The sequence below is a fragment of the Cephus cinctus genome, unplaced genomic scaffold (genome assembly GCF_000341935.2).
Source record: "Cephus cinctus unplaced genomic scaffold, Ccin1 Ccin1_scaffold0160, whole genome shotgun sequence".
In the NCBI taxonomy this organism is placed as follows: domain Eukaryota; kingdom Metazoa; phylum Arthropoda; class Insecta; order Hymenoptera; family Cephidae; genus Cephus; species Cephus cinctus.
Window position 1 is genome coordinate 280,153 of NW_014332886.1, and position 23,503 is coordinate 303,655.

The window sequence follows — 23,503 nt, forward strand, 5'->3', positions numbered from 1 at the left end:
GATTCACTGAAAAATACGGTTGACGGTTTTTCATTGAAATTCTACGTACAGTGACATACGACTATTGCTTAATAAATAACTTGAATTGCATTTTGCAAAATACTTTTCTCACTTGACATTTTTCCAAAATTACATCTATGAACTATGTTATATGTACAAATTCAATTTGATTTTATTGCGATAATCTTTTTGCAAAATTTTGAGAAAATTTTTATGACTCCTATCGAACAGTGCATTCAAGTGAGGTTAATTTCCGCCTGTATTCACATATCACACTAGACCAGTTGTATTCAGTCACTTACGAGGATCAGCCCATGAAACTAAACTAGCGTCTTACCTCCAGAGGTTCTCAACTATCCCCACTGACCCAAATAGAAGTTTATGAACACCCTTTTACATAACGTCTATACATAAAACTCTTTAATAGCCGCAAGTGCATAAATAAAATTCGAACCTAATACGCCAATCCCAAATATTTAAAGTAGCACATCCGTAAGATGCTACCGAGCCAAATAAAAGTGCACCCATAGCCCAGACTATATCACGTCTATTTATATAATTAGAATCCCAGCCTATTTACATGACAGATTCAAACCTCACATTCCAATGTGTGCATTCCAAGTTTCGCCCACCGATAATGGACAATCAAAAGCCGAGCGCTGAAAAAAGGAATTCGAAAGAAGATTAGGAATTGTTTTTTCGAGGATATGAAAACAACAAAAAATTTACATTTTATTACTCAAGCCACAGATTCCGATATCAACGTACCAATTCACGGATCTATCGGAATGCTACTAGCTGGAGAATAATAGAATACTATTGACACAACGTGTGAATAGGGCCGCGCCCTTCCTGGCTGCCTTCCTCCGGAGGATACACCGAAGTTGGATGTACCTTAGGAAGCAGAGAACATTCTCTATCCGTAGGCGCTTACACGTGACTATATATGCTAGCACGTATGTATCGCGTCCACTGGTTAAACCTCATATGTAAGTATCTCTTGACTAGGTGGGCGCAGCAGTGCCATATTTTCCGGGTGCCGGCAAGGCATGATCGTGTAGGCGCTTCTCGCTAACAAGTACTCGCCATGATAGCTTTCTGATAATGAAACATACTATCGACTTATGGGGACCGAGAAGTAACGTGTATCCCTATGGGAATAGTATGGTGTAACAGTGATCCATGCGTAATGAGATCGACTGTTATGAACGTATTATAAATTAAGGATCTTTTCTAAATGGGCAATGACAAATTTATTTGCGAACAGAGATGTGATTATGGTGATTTAAAATAATATTTTACTAACCAACCATTGATTTAGCTTTGCAATTTGTATGAAATAATTTTTGTGGGATGGCAATTAAAAATTTTTTCGCTTATTTGTGGTTTTGTACTATCCCAATTGGCTACGACTGTTTCGATTATGGTATGGACTACTCGGTATGTCCTTTCTGGAATTACTATGGGGTCCGTGTCCTCTGTCCTATGGGAGCCTGGACTTATCTATACTAAACCTCTCTCCCCATTTTGTTAGATAATGGGAAAAGCGTTTACGGTCATACTTTTATGTATGTTTGGAATAGTAAACCCCATGACGAGTAGTTTGTAATGTGATCCACTGTAAATGTTCGGGCTTCCCCATAGGTCCTAAGGGCACTATATGTAAGGTAGATGCTTTTAAGGAATGTTTCTTATTCCCCACACGATAAACTTACTGGGATGCCATTCGAGGGCTTATATGGATCGTCTATCTGAAAGGTTGGGAATGGTAAAAGCTACTGGGGTGGTATTGACCAAACTATACTAGAAGTCTAGGAGTGATATTAATGATTATAATTTTCCTATGAGGGTTGTGTATTACACGTGCTATAGGCGAAATATTAAAAATCGATAACAACATTGTTAATCAATCAAGAGTCTTTCCATCGAGTTTCTCTGGTGTCACAGTTGTATAATCTAATAAACAAAACAATTAAAAACCAAGTAAACTGGGCTCTCGAATTGATCATCATTCGAAATGCAATTTACTATGGTAAGAAAAAAAAAGACTCCGGTAATTTTAGTATGCAAACCTGCGGCGACGTGTCGCTCCATTTATTTACGGGTTTCCTGCACTAATTAATTTCTCTCGTTTGTAACGAGAGCTGCTTTACATAAGTCTCTCCGATGGCTGCGACCTCTCGTGCATGCTAAGTTGCTAAATCATTTTGCGGATATCTAATTATTACAAGCGTACTGATACGGTGTCGAGCGTTATCCAGTGGGATGACTTTGCGCTGGATGAAATTTTTAAGTATGGATGCTTATACTGTTTTACTTTTTTATTTTCTTCGTGGAGGACGGATCTCGGATGGAAATTGCACGTCGTATACTGCGACGTGAAATACTTGAGAGAAATTTCGCGCTCGGCAATCTCGGTTAGTTTATTCTTTTTCTTTTCGTTTTTTTTTTTTTTTTTTTTTTTTTTTTTTTTTTTTTTTTTTTTTTTTTTTTTTTTTTTTTTTTTTTCGGAATGATAAAGTCACGTCTGCATTAAAGGGTTAAAGTTAGAAAATGCAATCGCACTTAGGGAAATATATGCTATTCAACGAAATTTTGGTTGTATAACTTTACAATATGATTTTTATACTGGGTATACATATATGAATCTTGATTTTTTATGACGTGAATATGAGCTTTTTTGATTTCACTGTGATTTTTATGATAACGCTGCTTTTTTTATGTTCGTTACTATTAACGAAAAGAAACCACGAAACGCGACTTTTATCAGATTAATATTTCATAGGAGGCTTGACCATAGTAACAAATCGTTAAATCGCGTGCCTATAGTAAAGTATCATTGTGTGTTGACGTTTTCTTCTAAGCTGAACATAATATTATTAGGGTTGACGTGTAACATGGTGAACCGAAACTAATTATAATTATAAAAAATTTGCCTGATTGTGCCATGGTAAGTTTTATGACGTTGTCACTCAAAAAATATGAAAGTATCACGTGATCATTTTATTGCACAGTTTTATATCATTATGAAATGTGCAATTTGTAACGAAATATTCATTTTACATTTCAGGTGAGTGCATCGCGTTATCCAGTGGTAGTGAAATTAGGACATGCTCACAGCGGCGTTGGAAAAGCTCGTGCCGAAACCAATCATGAATTTTTGGATCTTGCTTCGTTAGCTGCCCTGGCAAACACTTATTGCACTGCAGAGCCATACGTGGACACAAAATACGACGTCCACGTTCAGAAGATTGGAAATAATTACAAGGCCTTTATGTGAGTACATTAATTGAACGTAAATGGCATTAATAAATTTATAAGTTAATAATTCAAGATAAAAGAACCGATTCATAAAAATTTTACTAGAGCAATTACGCTTACAGGGTTACGATTAAAATTCAACCTTTTACGAAGTAGATGCATCCGTATGTAATAATTTAAATTTTACTAAATAATCGAATGACTATGACGCAGCATCGATAGGAAAAATTTTCCAGTCAGCTAACAAATAGTTGCTTCGTGCCTAAAACCGTGATATAACTTAACGGGCAACGGGTTTTTAAGATCGCCGTGACGTCCTGGAAAAATAATCGTCCACACTTTCCATTATGGAAAGACGTGGAAGGTTTTCACGTACGAAAGCGTGAAAAATGATTTCACTAAGAGCAGTAGCGTTGGCATCGCGCAAAACAGAAAGTGGTATGCCGTTCAATCAGTTTGACAAATGCTCTGTCATTCGGCGAAGGAGCGTGTCAAGGATGTCGTCGTCCTCGTATCATTTCGTCGACGATATTTTCGTGCCATTGAAGCCAGTTTGATTCGTTAACTTTGGACGTTCAAAATAGATACATTAAAGTACTACCGTATCTGAATAGCGCGAAGTCGTCGAGATGGATGAAAAATGAACTCGATCCAGACACTTCGAATTTCTTACTATGCTTCGACCGTCGGTGCGTTTGAAGTTTGACAAACTGTGATTTAGGAATCATGTCTAAAGTTGATGATTGATATAACAAACTTTATCGATGAATCTAGATATTGACAAATCGTAGCACGTATAACATATTGGACGAAAGGTCCATATATGTATTTCGAACATGAAACTAATCTTCACCTTGACAATATTAACTATATAGCTATATCGTGAAATAGTGAAGTTTCACTATGGAGATTCTCGTTATTGTTGAGCGTAATGTCGTTATTGTTGATTTAATAGCTCCTTGTTGCTGAAACTTTGAAGCAAGAATACGTAGTAGTCTTATTCGTCATAGCTGTAAACAAGTAGAGCGTAGCAGCACTGTTACCCAATAGTTTCCAACTATTACTCGAGATGTGTGATTTCAATTGAAATTATGAAAGGTAATAGTGCTTGTTGAACTGCAATTTAGTAGTACTTCACTATGAATTGACAGCGAGGTACCGTAGTAGGCAAATTACAGGCACTTCCAATATATGTAGTAGTTACGTCATTTGATGGCTGACTGCTCCACAATACTCGCACCCTTTAATTCCATGACGTTTAGTTCCATGAATTGTCATGCCTATGAATATTGAAAAAGAATTAACCAGCAATTTCCTCGTGAAAATTATGAATCAAGTATCGATAATGGGTAAATTTGAAATATGTATCAAAATGTACGTTCACTGTCAAGAGCTCTATACTATTTCAAAATTCGTTACCATTCCGTAATCGTGATTTAAAAATTGGTCAATACTGGACCAAACGTGGATTAATTTAGCTTACGAGTGTCTATTACCATAATGGTGCTCGATGATGCTCAAGTGGCTTCTACTATGAAAATCAGCATAGTGCGAATAGTCGTAATGGGCACTGACAGAGATACATACGAAAAAAATTCGCCGACATTGATAATACCGGTCATAACGTGGGATGCTGCGCTTTCCGTTTATATGGACCAAAGCGGAACCAACTAGTCAGCCAGTCAGCCAGCTAGCCAGTCAGCTAGCTCTTACCGGGCCAGCTGCAGGCGGAGCTATTCACATAAATTTTGGGTTACGTCAAGTTCAGAAATTCGGAGCGTGTAAATAATTGGAGCAGAGTTTTAATCTAACGACGAAGGCTTCGTTACCGCGCTTACAGCGGCAGACTCAAATCACTTGTTGGTGAAACCAAAAGGGTCGGCAGGCAGCTATTAGCCTTACGAAATGGACCAGATGTTGGTTTAATTTTCGGTCGTTGTCTAGATCGCTATAATTAAAGAAATTTCATATAATTATGTACGCGTACTGGACCATATCCATGAGTCATACTCGCGTTCGGTTGATACGGATGAACTGTTTTTTTTTTCACGTAGAGAAATTGCGTCACGGAAACAGCTATTAATAAGATATATGACGACATTATAACAATAGATATAGAATTTTTCAGTAAACAAGTGTAGTCGACTGAAGCACTTTTTATTAATAGTACAATCATTTTATATGCCCAGGCGTAAGAGTATCAGTGGAAATTGGAAATCGAACACAGGATCAGCTATGCTGGAACAGCTTGCGGTTACAGAAAGACATCGCTCTTGGGTCGACCAAGTGGCTTTATTATTCGGCGGATTGGATATCTGCGCCATTGAGCTACTAGTCGGCAAAGATGGTCGAGAGTACATCATAGAAGTGAATGATAGTGCGTTATCATTAATGGGCGATTCTCAAGAGGAAGACCGTCGTCACATTGCTGATCTGGTTACCGCAAAGATGCAGGTAAATAAGTACACGAACTGTACGCATATATATACTATATATATCAACAATATATACAATGTATGGACCCACTCCTGACCATTGTACTTCTTCCTCTGATACTTACCTCAGGACATGCATGATAAATCTCTGATTTTTCAGGCCTGCTGTCGACCACCCAGCGTCCTAACCAAGACAGCCTCAAGAGGATCAATGTCCGGCTCCAGTCAAGCTAGCAGCCCAGTAGAAGATCGTCCACCAGCAGTACCAGCACCATTGGGATCCCATGGTAGCATGGGATCCATGACAAGCATGGGTAGCTTAGGCTCCATGGGCTCGACAACTGCCCTTGCGGGTGACGTCACTTCCTCCGATAGTCATCATCAGTTGCAACGCCGCGACTCTCAAGGTGCGTCGTTTAGTCCTTTGAGCTCCTTGACCGAAGACCCGCGTGCTCCTCTAGGCTCGAAGGGTTTAACTATTTAAAGACCTCGTTACTTCCATCCTGATATGTGACACGAAGACTTAACGCCTCTACTTTATCGCGGGCGTTAATGTTCATGGTGTTTTAAGAGGATTTAGATTTGGTACATACAGGGGCTCTGGTAACGTATCAGTACTCTCTGTGTACCCTAGAGTGCGCTAGAGTTTCCGCCTAATCTACGCTTTATGATGACGTAGTGATACTAGTCGAGAACAACGTATCTGGTCTTGGTAGGTACCTCATGGAACTGGCTCATCACACGGTCTATCTATGTTAATTCCATTCCCAACGGCACTGTTTATCCTTGACATGTTGTGTCCTTATCATTAGTCATGTTAATTAGAGGTTGCCCAGAGACAAAGCTCCGACGGTATATTATATATTCAGGAAAGTTGGTATAGTCCGTATCGATCATTTACTGTTGTTGTCAAGTCATCTACGTCATACGTTTATTTGAATTTATGACTATAGTATATCATTTGTATTATATCGACTAGAAGAAAGATGCTCACCGTAAGCGTAAGTCGTATCGATACATATTGAGGTAATTTTTAACGGGAACCGAAAGCCCCACGATTTCGTAGAAGTGATCGAAATTCTATCATACGTTGAACGGCTGTGATTGGATGCACTGATAATCGTAGTATGCCATAGACTCGACTGTTAGCTTCGATAATAACGGGTTTTAGCCGAGGGGGCGTCTGTACTTTGCTGCTGGCTACTTCTCTATGGGGACAAGTTTCCTAAGGCTGGGCGTGTCCGGGATACCTATAATTGCGTAGCTTTCTGCTACTTCTGGGTGGCAAATAGTACGATAAGCTCTTACAAGATGGTCCGACAGGTATGTTGTTTACACAGGGATAGGCGAATAGTGGTATTTTTTTTTGCTGAAATTGCGCACTATGTTAACGTCGTTGTAATTTAATAAGTGCGATATGAATCGGTAAATAGGTAGTTTCGAGAATCCAGTCTCTTACGGATTAATCGTTTACGACTGATATACCCGATATTGACGTCCATATAATTAATTATTTACCATTCCAGTAATATTCTGAACGAATCACCGTTCGCATGTCATTATAAATTTGCTTATCGATGATCTTAAAGAATTTTTTAATCTATCACGAATAAATATCTAATTTTACGTATACTTAATTCCTTATTTATTTTTATGTGTACTTGTGTTTTTAGCTTCACAATCCAGTACCGTCAGCAGTGCCACGTCAGTTAGCAGACGTCAGGAAGAACCATCTATTCCAAGAGTTCCCTTCCATCGTCAGGGTAGCCAATCGCAGAGTCAAGGTGAAGATACCGAAGACACTATGAAGAATCTTCGAAAGACTTTCGCCGGTATTTTCGGTGACATGTAAGATGACAATGAAGGATGGTACCGTATTGTCCGCAAGACTTTACGATTGTTCGGACGAACGAACGTCTTGTTGACAATAACTATATTGTTGTTCAAAGACGCGAGGCGGGTCGAGTTACTATTGCGAATTGGTTGGCGATAAAGTATGAAATCTCGTATCATTATTTCTCGAACCGTTTCGCGCAATTGCCTTGATGACGGAAGCAATTAAGACACTTGTCATTTGGTCCTACGAAAACGCTTTAGCTTTCATGCAACACGCAATCGTGTATATGTATTTGCAGATTATCGGCAGATGCGATTTTATCAGTGCTTTTATGAGCGACAATACGTTGGGTGTTTATAGCGATTCGGATGTGAAATCCATGTCAATATACAGAAATTGTTTTATAACAGTGTCAAATGTCAGAGCGAGTTAATCGTGGAAACATTTATTAGCGACTGTGTCTTTGTGATACGATTAAATGGCCATTACGGAGTGAAAATCATGAGAATAAATATAATAGCAATTGTTTGATATATGTAATCATTTTGCTATTAAAATACGGATAGTTGTCTCCAAAGACGAATATTGTTTGCAGAAAGATAATTTATTAATTTTTAATATATGTTATGTATTAATAGGTTAAACAAGTAATTGAATTATTATGATTCATACGATTGCTATATTCAATTTTATTAGAAGAAACGAAGTTAATACAAAGCTAATGTACTTAAGGTTTTCTTAGAAATGTATTTTCCACTTAACCTTTGACCTTCTATTTTGACTCTCGTGCATTTATCTTAATATTCAAAGTTATCGTGGAGTATCATCATGGAATTAATCACAGTTTGGAGCGGATATGAAGTGTCCAATTACTCAATGTCTCTTTCTCCATTTTCTGGCACTAAAGTTTCTTTCAAGTTTAATACAATTATTGGAACTCTAATCATAATTAATCACATAGTTAAATATTGTTGAGAATGCAAGAGGTTAATTTTCCTTGGATTTCCGTTACGTTGGATCTAATAATATTTCTTGTAATTAAAAAGCACAATAATGCCTTTTACTTTGCTTAGCATATTTTTCTGAAAAATGAAATCTATGAATTATGAACACAAATTTCCTCACTGCTGGTTATATCAATGGCAATTTTCCATAATAACTTTTATATGACAGAAGTGTTTCATAAACACTGAATGATCAAATAATGAAAACACCGATAGCAATCTTGATTACACATTCAACATCTCCTAAAAAATAATCACTGATAAACAAAATTAAAACAGAAAGTAATTTAGGGAACTATTGAAAGAAAGTAAACGCAACTGATAGAATACTTTCCACAGTTGAGCATCTTTATTATCATTATTACAATTTAATACCTAATAGGCGACCTTAAAAAAAAAGTTGATCTTTCTAATGGAACTGATATATCCGTTGCTGCCAGATGAACGACGCCCGTATTTTAAGCGCACAAGTAGTTTTTAAGATATTATGGAGCGAAAGGTTGAAGATGAACATCTCAGAGTTGACAGGTCACACGATGACTGAATTAAAATATGAGAGTGAAAATTTGTTAATTGTTTAAGCTATAAATACGTATAGATACACATCGGGCAATCAATAGTAAGATCAAAAGAGTGAAGTTTCAGTCGTGGCAGCATTCGCAGCATATATTAGATAATCTATATTATCGCTAATCATTACAATTATATGACAGAAAATTTCGCACATACCTGAGTTGAATAATTACTTGCAAATTTCACTGACAGCGGGTCATCGAAATTGCTGCACAGGATGACCCGGCTGATCTCGGTACGCGCAAAAACATCATTATCTACTTTGAAAAATACGATTTGTTCACTCATATAAATCATGCACTTATTCGGGACGATACAATTGCATAAAAAGAACATCCAAATCATTAATTAATGTTGTTAAAGATAAAAGACAAAATAGTGATGAACTTCGTTCGGTGCATACATTCGACAACAATATTTGGACGTTTATGAAATGTGCGAGAGTTATCACTAGAAGATTGAATATACAAAACAAATGTACGAATGTACGTATACAAAAACGAAATATCTTTTCAAGGTTAAAAATGAGACCGATGAGAATGATTATAACGGGTGTGATTACGTTTCCGATAATCTGCAAATATATTCACGCATTAAGTAGGACAACCAACGTAAGTTGGTTTTTTCTTTCATTGTCAGTTTTGTGCTCGTTTATAAAATTATAACGTTATACGAGTGGCATAGTGACATATAAAAAGCGGATATTACTATGATCATCCAATGAAATTTCAAAAAATTACGATAGAGTTTAAGGGCTTGACGATCGGAAGTTGATGGATCCGGATTGTTGTAAAGTTGGAGATGTATATCGCGATTACAATGGTGATCAAATTAGAGAGATTTTTTAAAACAAATTAAGAATCAACAAGAAGACTATCTTACGTGTAATTTTTCATCTTCGAAATTATCATTCGATTGCGCAAGTACTAAGAAGCGAATAACATTTATTTAAGAGCATATTGTACGCAATGTCTCTTTGCGTTAGATTCAATATTTTCAATATTGAGAGTAAAGATGTAAAGCTACATTGCACAGCTAAGCAATCTCATGTATAAGTATTAATGATATTAGAATGCTAATTAATTCTTGTAGAATGATCGATAGATCAACATGTATTATACCACATAACACATATTGAGATTATTTGAACGAAGCTATAGCGCCACCGCATAACAAGTGCATATATACCAATGTTGCCCGTAAGGACTACTATCCAAAGAACCTTGTTGAATACGTGTAGTCCTTGGTAATCATGGAGTACATAAGGTTACGTTGAAGGACTGCTGCTTGGGAACCTTGCTGTACATTGGCAGTTTATGACATTAACACAGTATATACGCATGCGTATAGTTGATCATTATATCTATTGACTTTATCGAGTAAAGATCTTTGTTGAATTCAACTAACGTAATAACAGGACTATCGAAGTTGTTAATTAAAAAAGTGAATATCGATGAATTTTTTTTTCGATTGCGTTATTCTAACTGATATTCTCTGGAATGATATTAACACGCGTGTAAAGTGATTGTATTCGAAGATTCACGAAAATCTTTTACTTCCGCGTAAAACGAGTGTCGGATGATATACAGGTTCGATTGAGATATTATTTAAAGATAAAATATAATATATATAAATTTTGCTTTTTGAGGTGCCTTGAAACTTCCAAGTGTCCTATGTTATAACTTTTGACCATTTTTTATGCACCCAGTAGGGAGTGAAGGATACGTAATAAATTTCGATATTTACCCTCGTGCACAAAGGGTGATTGCTTCAATTTTCATGTGAATAAAGTTTTACGGCTTTACGCGATTATCCTCGAGTCAGTTCATTAATAAAAATGTGAGTTTTGATAAATTTGGAAATTTATATGTCTGCTTCCAGTAGACGACAACCGTCCGAAATTGATACAACAAGAATTCGTGAAATAGAAAAATGCAAAAGGGTCTTTTGTATTCGCGTAACTAATTAATTGAATGTATTATACTTTTCGTATCGGTATTAATTCACAACTAATCAACGTAAATTTGCGTATAAACGTGACACTTGTAAACATATTCACGTGCAATCTTTTTCATTTACGCATTATATATATGCATATATACACATGAAAAATACATTTTCTCCTTGAGTTAGTGATAAACAATATAATATTACTATATACAATTAAAACGTTCAAGTTGTATACCTTAGACACTTGAGGTGCTCTAGTAAATCGTGATCGAATCAGATTCCATAAAAATAAAGTAAGATAAGCCTTGTGCATTGAACGTTATATGCTTCAAATCGAACAGTATTATTAAAAATCTGGCGAATAATCGATCAATTGTATATTCAAGAAAATTAAACATTACAGTCGCATTGATACTTATCCATGTTTACTAAAAATTCAAACGCGAGTGACAAGGTGTTAGTAACGAACTACAAACTGTCAACTTGTTCTCTGAATTCAGACTATTGCGAATTCTGCATCAACAAAAAGCTGCGAATCTCTTATCGCGGTTATCTTGTCTAAATATCCACGTTATATTCGTTTAAGACAATTTTTAATATGGTGAAAAAACAATATTTGCAAAATTTAAAACGGAACAATAATATCTCTTAAGTTCATCCGACGTTGTTATCGCGATATACGGATTCAAGAGAGAAAAACAGATATTACAGAAGACCTATGGCAACGGAGCCAGAATGCGTGAACAATAATGAGCGAACACGCAAGTGCGGTTAATGTTAAGAAAAATCTCAGGGGTGCTTCTTGGGGCACTAGGTAAGATAGGAAATAGAAACAAACGGTTCGCGCGAGTAAATAGATGGTTCGAAGGGCCAAAAAAAATACAGAAACTGGACGAATCGATGACAGTGACTTCGACTGGTTAGAGCGACTAGCTTTAGGATGCACTTTCAAAGCTGTAATGAAAGCAACGCGACTCTTCGGGCTCGCTCGCATAAGCATTGACACATAAAGAACGAAACAAAAAATGGACAGAAAGCTGTGTCGCGCGATCCTTTGAAACTTCGTTCTTCCTCGGAGACATTCGGGCACTCTCGATCAACGACCATCAGTCACGATCGAGAGCATTGCGGGACCCGTACCTTTCTGCACTATCGTGTCGAGTCTTCCTATTGCATTGACTACCGTGGGAAGGGTTTTTACATCTTATCGCCTTGTTGAAAAATCTTAACTTGTCTGTTAAACCTAAAAATTCCACAAACATAAATAAGAAGAAAGCTAAGCTAAAGATAGGGTCAGAAAATGTTATGTATACTATGCGTATGAATCTAACAAAAAAGGGGGATACAGTGCTCCCGTGTATTGGTTGTATGCGAAGTTATGCAGATACACAGAGGAACATAATGATCTGGGATCTTCAATCGAATAGGCCAATCGTATCCGATAAATATTTTTTATATTATTTTAATTGAAAAGTGCACCTTCGAGCACAAGCACTTTTAGTATGGGCTGGTCTTCCTCGTGGTATAAGATTTTATTTGCCTTACGCGATATCGACATTAGTCTATGATAGGAAGATAGGACAAACAGAAAAGAAACTGATAATCGCAGAAGAGGAAAGCGGCTCGCTTCGGGCTTATCTTTAGAGTAAAAGAAAAAATGATAAACGAAATCAAAAGGATCGCGCGATATTGCGCAATGACGAGATACCACAATGTTGCTAGACGTTTTGTTGCTTAATCGTACTTGTTGACACGTAACGGTTAATGTTATGTTTTTAACATTCGTGTGATGGTGTAAGCCACTGTTGTTACTTCCCCTTTTCTTGTTTATGACGTAATATTAAGTCCCAATTCCTTGTCTGAAATCCCCGGTTAAACATATAGTATAATAGTTTAGCAATATCGAATACAGTAGCGTTCCGAATATCGTGTAAATTATTCACTAATGCTTTTTCTACTCGTCGCGGCGCTGTCGTCGTTAATCGCGCGAACATGTGAGACAACATTGACACTGTGTTCTTCTTCTTCGCGCCTTCATCGAAGACAAGCGGTTGATGATTCCCTGAATCGCACGTACTACCTTATATATAACGTTACCATTAGTTCCATATTCACCTTACGTAAATAAGGCATTAGCTGAAACGATAATCTGACATTACGGGATAATGTACGGTGGTAAATGTTTTTCATTTTAATCCGAATTACGCGACACGATTTCAATGAGCTTTGCTACCAAGTTCTATTTAGCATTGCAGCTGTTAAAGAGAAAATATTCAAAAACTCTAAAGGTATGTCAAACACTCACACGAGTATTTCGTACTCGTGCTCGATACTTTTCTTTACAATATTTATCCGCTTAGAATGTTTCATTCGACAAACCTACGATGGTGTTACGATCGCAGGCGAGTCACACGGTATTACTTACGCATTCGATGCATAATAGAGTAAGAAATAAATGTGAACTGTTGTAATATTCTCAGCTCTATTCGTGCTTTGGGGCATCGTCTTACGTACGCCGCGATTCGATTACTGCCGAGCTTTACCAATCGACTCGTATTTCGTCCATAAGTACGAATATATTATTTGACCGTGATAGAAAATTATTCCAATCGCAATCCCTTTTTTTTACTCCTAAGGCATGTTCTTTTTTTTGCATCGATTTTACATTCAATCAACATGGAACGTCGGTACGTCTAGCTCAAAAAAAAGTGATTTAAATAAGGTGACAAATTTAATGTAGATCATTTGCGAATTTCGATAACGTAATTTCGATCGTTCAAAAAAAAATATTATCAACCGCTATACTCGTTAGTTGTAAATCGTCAAAATGACTCCTGAAACAAGATCGAATGATTGAATGAAGCCAAAAGATTTTTAACGAAGATGTAGAAAAATAGTTGAAAAAAAAAGACATGGATGTCCCACTACGAGTCTTATAACAACAGCAGTTCGAATTCAATGGTAGGTCCTTTATAAATGAAATATTGAACGTGTAACTCGACCCCGTACGTAATCGATTGCTCCATCATAAATACTCTCTGTATGTGTCTCTAAATAAATACTCTAACTAAATAAATGCTAAATAAAAAATAAAAAACATAGTAACAGTAGGCGTGTAGACGCGTGAATCGCGTCGAGTACCGTACGTTACCTCCTTGATTTCAATGCGTGCTAGCCACATATATGATACCCAACATAAATGATAAAGATAAATTATGCGATACTATGCGTACTATTATCACGATATGTGTCGATGTTATTACCTATTTACCTACATCTAGTCAGCCTATCGCGCCGATGGAAAGAAAAAAAAAATGAAAAAGAACAAAACTTAAATAACTAATGGGAGTTTATGGTCTAAGTAAAATCTAGACGTAAGGTAATTACGTAGTCATTAGTTGCGGTGCATAATAGCTGATCATACAATTTGCCGAGATAGATCCAATTTCGTCCGTGGCAAGGGGACGGGATAACTGATGAAAAATATAAAAATCTTTGAGGTTAAGTTTAATCTTAAGTCAAAACTCTACCCAATAAGCTACCTAGAGATAGATACTTGAGTTACTCTGTCGTATTTTTTATTTTAGCGTTTCGGGCGGATGACATAATTATTAAGTGTGATTACATCGATGTGGATTTAATAAGAGCCGTGTATACGTTAATGATGTTCTTAACGAAAGTAAAGAAATCGTGAATGAGCGAAAACAAAAGAAAAAAAAAAATTACCAACAAAGATATCAGAAAATTTCGAGATACATTTTTGTCACATTTTTCGAAAAAAAAAAAAAAAAAAAAAAAAAAGTACGAAGATAATCGCAACGAGTGCGAAAATACCAACGTCACGTCCTGACGTACGTATGTTCGCGCTATTTGCCTCTACGTAACGATTACAAGTCGTCGTAATTTAATTGTATGACAATATAGCATTAAAATTTGTGAGACGGAGACCAGAAGCCAGAGTGAAGAAAAAAAAAGGAAGTAAAAATCGTTAAGAAAGAAAATGATAACGCGTGAATTCGTTTTTCCCCGGTAAATCACGCGAACAGAATTATCGTTCCAGGCGTCGGAGGATCGCCGATACTTTATAAACGTAACCAATCGCGAGACGTGACTCGTTACGAGAACAAACCGAACAGCATGCGTAACTCCAGCGTAACGAGTTGCGTCTTGCCGATGGATACCATTAGGGGAACGCTATTCAAACCAGATCAGTTTTCCCTTATAGCTGATGAATAAGAGTAAAGGGAGTTCGGTTCCACCTCAGAACCGATCCCTTACGGCGAGCCTAATAAATACTCATTCTTAGCTTAAGCGTTGAGCAGCTAGACATGCTAACCGGATGACTTTAAAACTATGGAATAAATAAATTAGACGTGTTTAAGAATACTTTAAGTATATCGTAGTAGCGATTGAGATAACAACGAATCTACGGCGCGGGTACTGCGCGTAGCTGAGAATTGGATTAGAGGAAAAAAAATATATAAGAAATTAGGTAAAAGCTCGGAATGAGATACATGTGTGTTATGTGTATTCATATGCAGCGCCCGTGTCGTGGTCGTGCTTAGTACTAGTTTGCACAAAGAATGCGATTATTTATCTCATAAGTGTATACCACACCAAAGCAAACAACCAACCAATGAAGATTAAATCATACATAAAATGCGAGTTCTATCTGTCATCGTTATTATTAAGAATTATCCGAGTTTGGAAAAACTCTAAAATTAGGATGTAAGCGTGTAAAAGACAAGTAGTGGAACGTGAGTGGGCGTAGTACAATGATAGATCCGTTATACTGTTGTTCGTTGTGCGCATGCGCGCGCGTCAACGTCATGTATCCTTGGGACGTGCGCGCGCACGTCGGAATATCAGTACGGAGAAAAAACAAGGGGTTTCTTGGGTAATCAGGACGTAACGTTCGATCGTACCTAGAGGCAGAGTTCAAATTGGCCAGGGCTTGCAACCCTAAACATTTCTAGTTAACCAGCACCGGAATCCATTGTCTCGTGATTCTTACTTTCTAAGGCGAAGCGAAAATGACGCCGAGAGCCGGAAGTAACGGTGGGAAAAATGTTTGGCCAAATTCGAGCGCTTGGAACTCTGCGACTATTTGTCCGAGAAGACAAGGGATGAGTAAGGACAATGGGGATAGATCGGAAGGGTTAACCACACGGTAGGTAGCAGCCATCTTTCTGAAGTAAATCACAGGTGCCCGAGTCGTCGCGATGACTGCGCAAAGAATGCGAGATGTCATTTGAATATTCTTCAAACGGATGATTCATATCAGATTCTCCATTCTGGTCTTCCGACATTGAAGTATCTCATGATGCGCTCCGGCCCTTATTTTTTCTTTGGCTTGACAAGCTTACCTTTCCTTGAGGTGTACATTCCTTTTTAACCTGACGAGTCCTTTGCTCGTCTTACTATAAATATATGAAATGTTTGTCCAGCTATTCGATCGACGAACGTTCCTTCAATCCCATGACTATTCGGTATCGGTGTGACGATGAAGGAAAGTCATTTGCTAATCAGTTGTTACTCATTACGATCGCCATAATGGATTACAAAACATTTTCAATGTTTCCTAGTCATTGTGGTAGTTATAAGCTCTACTAATAATATAGATGTGTTAAGTTAATTGAATACGATTACGGATACTATGATTAGGGTGTTGTAACCGCAAGGTATTATATGATATTTAACGATAAACACTACGATAATGTTACGATAATATGGTAATCTCTATGCATAATGTTTTCTGATCTATCTGTAGGCAAGGAAGCACGTACGTCAGTGTCGTGTGGAAAATTTAAACGAAAAAAAACATTGAAACAACGTAAAGACGTTACCTGTCAGTAACTACTGTAACAATGATGAAAAAAACCCTTCTACCCGCGTTAGAAATGGGGCACGGTGTACTTGAAGTGCCCTTTAGATAATCTGTTAAAATATGGTTAACTTATTATTATATAAAATAATCTGTAATAATAAATATTCGAGTAAGCGTAACTTGGTCTGTTTTACTTATCCTTTGATACCCAACTGTTCAATTACTTTCTTTGGTAGGTCCTTCATCCTTGTGTCGAATGCATACTATTTGGAATATTAATGGTAGGTTGTTTTCAATCTGCTGGATTTTTATTCTTTATTGTGATAATTGTGGTTACAGTATTATGAGTCTTTATGTCATAATCAGTATTTATGGCTAGAAATAGGATTTATCTAACTCCGTATTAAGGGAACAGTTACGGTACATTCCTGCTCGTGCTAGATCGTTGCTGAAGGTTGTGTTACGAGGATAAAAGGTTGTAGGTACCGTATGAATCGATGGTGCGAACCAGCCGTAGTCCATGGAGGTGCTACGGTAGCATGGATGCGGAAGCTGGTTATCGTCTTGTCGATAACCTCTGAATACTCCTGAAAATATAGGCAGAGATATTTGAAAAATTGTCATATAGATATTTTATGAACGTAGCATACTGCGCGAAAGAAAATTTTTTATTTTAAATATTTTTTTATTATCATCAAGAATTTTATACAATTAACGAAAAATTTGTAGGTATAATTGGATGATTTTAATGTGTTATATATGAACCAGGAAAAAATATGGAAGGTGGCGAAAGTACGTATCCTGAACCTGGCCCTATTAGCGGACCATTCAATAAAGTCGATTGACACCACGTGCAGCGTAAGTGTAGTAAAGTAGATATGGAATATCTTACTTCTATATATCATTATTAATTTCTGAATTAATTTTGGTTGTTCATGTTTTTGTTGGTATTTCTTGATTGATTGATACTTGACTCCAGTATTGCATCTAATTGGTGTCGCAACGATTTCACAGTGGATTTAATCAGTGAAATCAGTTTATAATGAGAATCATTTGGATAAGATAAGAAGTATTGAACATCGGATATAACTTTTAGTAATTGTGCAATATATAGTATACAAATGGGATAACGTGTTTTGAAAACTCATAAATATTTTAATTTCTTTAGCTGCTTCTTTCGATCGGTGTTAAAATACTGTAAACTTTATTGAAACATAGAGTTTATTATACTATAAGAATATCATTAGTATGCCGCAACTAATATATTTTGATATTGGTAAGATTATATTTTTTACAATAAATATAGTACAGATTCATATACAAACTTTCCACTATCAGATCATTATGTAGTTAGAGAAAAATTTGATATAATTTTTTGACATATTTTGTGATCTGATTTTTCGGTTGACGGTCACAAGGTGATTCAAGCTACCGATTCATGATTATACATTAGATTCATGAATATACAGTAACGCTGTAGAAATTTCGATAAACTACTCAAATGATATACATACGTAAGACACTTATAGTATTTTATCTAGCTAGTAGGAGTGAGTATAAGACATGTGTGGTTAGTACACTCGTCTAATAGCTCGTGTACCAAACTTTATACTCGTATCTTATACTCATCCGTACTAGCTAGATACAACAGTTTTTGTAACAAATATTCAAAGAAAAAGGCCGTTCGGCCGTTTTTTTTTTTTTTTTTACGAAAAATGGCACTGTTAACCTAACTGAAAAAATAATGTTTAATATGTTTCCCCTTCCTTAAAAATATTTTGGATGCCTATGACGTCACTATCCTAGATTTTTAGATAATTTTATAATCATTTGTCCAAAAAACAATATTTTCAGACGCCCTCTGGCGACACGTTACGGGGTATTCTTTGAGAATTTGTAAAAAAAAATATTATCATCGGTCTTTCACTCAAATTTACTTATATATTACAATGCATCCAATATGTACTCTGAAGTTTAACTGCAATTAAAATTCACAGACTCCAAAAGCATACTTATTTAAATTAGAGTATAATCGGCTTCAATAGCTCGCATGTTTTCCTGATACATGACGCATAATGTTGCATGGACTGTTGTGGATTCCTTTTGAGAAATCGTGTCGAAGAACGTTAAATATATCAGCATGATAATGATTGGTCACAGGAGTATAAAAGCGTATGCACGTCCACGCAATTGTCGCAGTTGCAAAAACATATGCAGAGTGGAACAATGCATACAAATTATAAAGTCATAGTTTACGCCGTGTTTCTAATTTCTATATTGTGCAGTTCGACACTCTATTGTGCCATTAATAAAAATGATGCTCATATATATTTTAATGGAAAAAATCTGACTAAGGCCACCACTAATGATGACATCCTCGACCTGAGTGCCATGAACATCACAGGAATAGCACCAGGAGCGTTTGCTGATAACGATGCCGTCAAGATTCTTCGACTGAATGAAAATTTATTAGTGACTTTATCAAGTGCCACGTTTCGTGGATTAAACCACGTCAAGCATATTAACCTTATGGGAAACTTGATTGAGCAATTGGACGACAATGCTTTCTCGTTTCTACCGGATTTGGAGGAATTGGATCTGAGTGATAATTCACTGACTGCACTATCCCCTGGGATACCGAAGAGTCTACCGAAACTACGCCAACTTCATCTGAATGCGAATAAACTTTTTCTAATGGAAAATAGTTTCGTTGGCCTTCAGGACTTGGAGTTGCTGGAATTGACATCCAATAATATGTTCGATTTGTATGACGGTGTTTTTAATGGACTTGACAATCTTAAGCATTTGGATCTTTATGGAAATAAAATAAGCGAACTTCGAAAAGATATTTTTCAAAATTTGAGAAAACTGCAAGAACTTGACCTCTCGGAAAATATAATTTGGTTGATTCATGAAGGTGCATTTCAGGGTTTGAAATCATTAGAATATCTGTGGCTAAACGGAAATCAATTATCAACTTTGGAAGATGCCAAGATTTTTCAAGGACTTAGGAAACTGAAAACACTTTATCTGCATCATAATCCCATTTCTGTTTTGGACTTCAATTGTTTTCGAAATTTGCGTAGTGCTACTATCGAACCAGGTTTCAGGATAAACAATAAGATAATTATGAACATATCTGATTTTATTAAGACTTCAATATCGAAATATACATGTGCATTCGAAAATTATAATGAGCCATATACTTGCCATATAAACATTACATTGACTGATGCCAATAACGAAAAAATCAGAAAATTCGGAATTTCAGATCTTTAACTATTACATTTTTCTTTGATATGAATATTGAGGTTCTTTGAGAAATAATATAAAGTGTCTACGATATATAATGAAACTTTATCTTTGTATAATGACGCACGCTGAGAATGCCATGGCTTCTTGAATTTTACAGTAAAACTTCGTGATTTTTAAATCCCTTAGCATTACAGTTACATAGTTGTCCTTTGTTTGAAAATGAAAATCGGTGAACTTTTTTTTAACATATTTGTACATGCGACTAATTTAATAGTGCGCTATTATTAGTTAATATAGAAGTGCGAGAATTCGCGTAACATTAGTTACACTTCGCACACATGTCTTACGTTAAATATAGCTTACAAGGGTGTCACAGAAGCTAATGAGATCGCAAACGCGGAAGTGTTACACGCGTCCAAATTATTTATAACTTACATACTGAAAATCATATATTTTTAGAATTGTCAATGATGGTCAAGCTGAAAGTAGCAGCTGATAACTCCGAGCCGATGATCATAAAACTTTATTGTTGTATTAATATTATATATTACACTTAAATAACTTTATTATAAATGAATGCATCATTACGATCAAGTTAAATTTTATAAATAAAAGGTTTACGATTGAGACGAGTACGTAAGACTGTCTGCAGTTGTTTTTGAAAAATTTTAAGATAAGCCGCTTGTTTCAGCTCAATTGAATAATAAAATAATATTAAAGAGTCCGTACGTATGTACGATTAATAATTACTTGATTATAATCAATATACGTATGAATACGTAAGGCGCAATAAATGATGCAATAAACGGTGTAATAAACAGCATGCGTTATAAAATTATACTATTTATTATACTTTGAAATCTTCGGTAAAATTAAAGATTACAATAAATTGTAAAAGTACGTGACATATTAATTTCTTTATTACGTATGTATGCTTTTGTTGATTTGAAAATCCAGTCTAAAAGAGTGAAAAAAAAATATTTATGAATCACATATCTATAAGGTAAACCGGAGTCACGCGTGTAACAATAATTAATAATTTGTATGTATCTCTACCGATTCGCGACGCATAAAAATTATTTAGTGACTTTTTCGCACTCGTACGGTTCTTGATACCCGGAACTCGTGCAACGATACAGTCCATGTATCTTTCCAAAATGAATGACTGGTGAGCCATCGATCTTAAATCCAGGTTCGATAGTGACGTTTCTCATGTTAGCAAAGGCTGACATCTTAACGGAAGTAAAATCATTGCTATTTAAAAATAGACTCGAGAGACCCTCTAATCCCTCGAAGACGTCATCTTCCAACGTAGCGATGAAGTTCCCATTGAGCCATAGTGATTCGAGTGTCTTCATGTGACGAAATACACCACTGGACACGCTGACAATGCAATTCCTTCCAAGATCCAGTTCGTTGACTTCGCGAAGCCCGCGAAAAACGTCCGGATTCAAACGTGATATCAAGTTCCTCGACAAGTAGAGTAAATCAATATGAGGAATTCCATTAAAAGTGCCCAACGGTATTTCCGAAATACCATTGGAGTCGAGTGCTAGGGTCTCCAGATGACTGAGTCCCTTGAACATATTTTTCTTCAAAGCAAGAGTGTTATTCGTCGCGTAGAGTTCGTGAAGATACGTCAAACCCTTCCAGGTACCAAGTCGAAATTTCGAGAGCATGTTGTTGTCCAGCAACAATGTTTCCAGACTGACAAGACGTACGAAGGATCCATCCTCGATATCACTTATGCTGTTGTTATTTAGATCCAAATATGTCAGCTGATCGAGAGTATGAAAATAATGACGGAATATCTTAGACATCCTGTTGTCCCTTAAATAGAGTGCCGAGGCATTTCTCACGTCGTTAAATGCATTCTCCTTTATGTGAGTGATGCCAAGATTCTCAAGATGCAACTCGATGTCCTCGATCGTCTGGACGGCGTGCACGTCCTCGAAGGCGACGCTTTGGAGCGTCTCGCCCTCGAGACACACGTAAAGGTTGTTGTACACGCGACAATCGGCCTCCTCCGCGGAAATACTTTTGCCAATATACAACAGTAGGAAGTAGAGTGATAGTAGTGCCGACATGATGCGCACTGCTAGACACAGCGTGGATGCACTGAACTCGCGTGCATCCAGTACACTCCACATATAGTCAACTGACGTCTTCTACAACATATGCTTCAGGAGATAGGCACAGCCTCCGCCGTGTGAAAACATAATGCCTATGCTGTGTTCGATGTAACACGGAACAAAATTGCATGCGATTTCAATCGGAAGGATGTATTTGGAAGAATTATAAATACTCGGCTTCGTAGCCTTGATAATTGCATTTATTGTCATTGCGAATGATTCGTGAAAATAAGAACATTTTTCGTGTTCAATTTCTATGTAGAGTCACAGCGAAGGGACTGTAGGTATATCAGGGTTTCGTAGCTCTAAAAATAAGTGATTTATAACGGGTTGGCTTACTATAATTAGATTGGAAAAATGCACACGTCCGATTAGTCGACGTCGGGTGCATTGATCGTTGCGCTCGTTTGTTATTGACGAAATGTAGTTATTGTCGATTGTTGAATGTAGAAATATTCTGAGACTGCATTATGTATGGGGATATCGATAGAGAGAATTTTAATGGTTTTATACTTTGTCTATTGGTCTAAAAATTAATGTTTATGATAGTTTAATGATCTTTGAATAGTGTCGATCATTTTGATGCAATGTGCGAGTGCTAACACTTCATACGTGGTAGTGACGATATACAGGTCGTAAATTCGTATGTTCTCCTTGAACGAACAAGTACACACATCAGCTACAGATGGTATGTGGTCTCAGAATTATATTTTACGATGACCACCCTGTAAGGCTGAAAGGTCAGTATAGAATTCTCGTATGTAACGACAAAGGTAAAAATTTCTTTTGCAAAAAAAATTAATAAGATATATTTGAATTTGTATAGAATTTTGTACCATAACCTTATTTTGGTCAAAGATTTTTTTGATGTTAGGGGACTATATACATTTGTGGAACGTATTTGAACGTATTGTGGACGTATACAATTGTGGAACTTACTTGGATACATGAAGCGTGTAGGGAGATTACATGTTCGGTAAATCTCGTCTGTACGTTGAGCCGATGCCTGAGATGCTTCTTGAAGAGAACTTTGAAATTTGGACGCACTACAGGGACATGGAATTTCTGGTGTTTCTTGAATCTTACTCATATTCCACAATCAGTATTGAATTGTAATCGGTGCCACGGAAATATGAGAATAGTAGAAAAGTAGGTTTTAAAGTTAGCAGAAAATTCTTACAGGGAACTGCATCTTGTTTTGTTGCTATGGCAACGACGCTTGGCAACGT

General features: G+C 36.6%; 3 protein-coding genes across 4 annotated transcripts in view; 2 read left to right on the top strand and 1 right to left on the bottom strand.

Annotated features, from left to right (window-relative positions):
- Window positions 1-17,066, top strand: part of LOC107263714 (synapsin) — a 92,833-nt gene extending 75,767 nt beyond the window's left edge. For both annotated transcript variants that reach the window (XM_015731205.2, XM_025081125.1), the window contains exons 7-10: window positions 3,071-3,276; window positions 5,451-5,715; window positions 5,857-6,103; window positions 7,370-17,066. In XM_015731205.2, the coding sequence (XP_015586691.1) occupies window positions 3,071-3,276; window positions 5,451-5,715; window positions 5,857-6,103; window positions 7,370-7,548 (897 nt within the window). In that variant the 3' untranslated portion in view covers window positions 7,549-17,066. The remainder of the gene's footprint in view (window positions 1-3,070; window positions 3,277-5,450; window positions 5,716-5,856; window positions 6,104-7,369) is intronic.
- A 1,993-nt stretch (window positions 17,067-19,059) lies between these two features.
- Window positions 19,060-20,866, top strand: LOC107263677 (leucine-rich repeat-containing protein 15-like). The gene has a single exon (XM_015731150.2). The coding sequence runs from the start codon at window positions 19,099-19,101 to the stop codon at window positions 20,164-20,166; it is 1,068 nt and encodes a 355-aa protein (XP_015586636.1). The 5' UTR covers window positions 19,060-19,098; the 3' UTR covers window positions 20,167-20,866.
- Window positions 20,867-21,053: 187 nt separating this feature from the next.
- LOC107263676 (leucine-rich repeat-containing protein 15-like) lies at window positions 21,054-23,343 on the bottom strand. The gene is made up of 2 exons (XM_025081025.1): window positions 23,214-23,343; window positions 21,054-22,579 (listed from the first exon to the last, which is right to left on the bottom strand). Exon 2 carries the CDS (start codon window positions 22,290-22,292, stop codon window positions 21,219-21,221), a length of 1,074 nt encoding a protein of 357 aa, XP_024936793.1. The 5' UTR covers window positions 22,293-22,579; window positions 23,214-23,343; the 3' UTR covers window positions 21,054-21,218.
- Window positions 23,344-23,503: the final 160 nt, after the last annotated feature.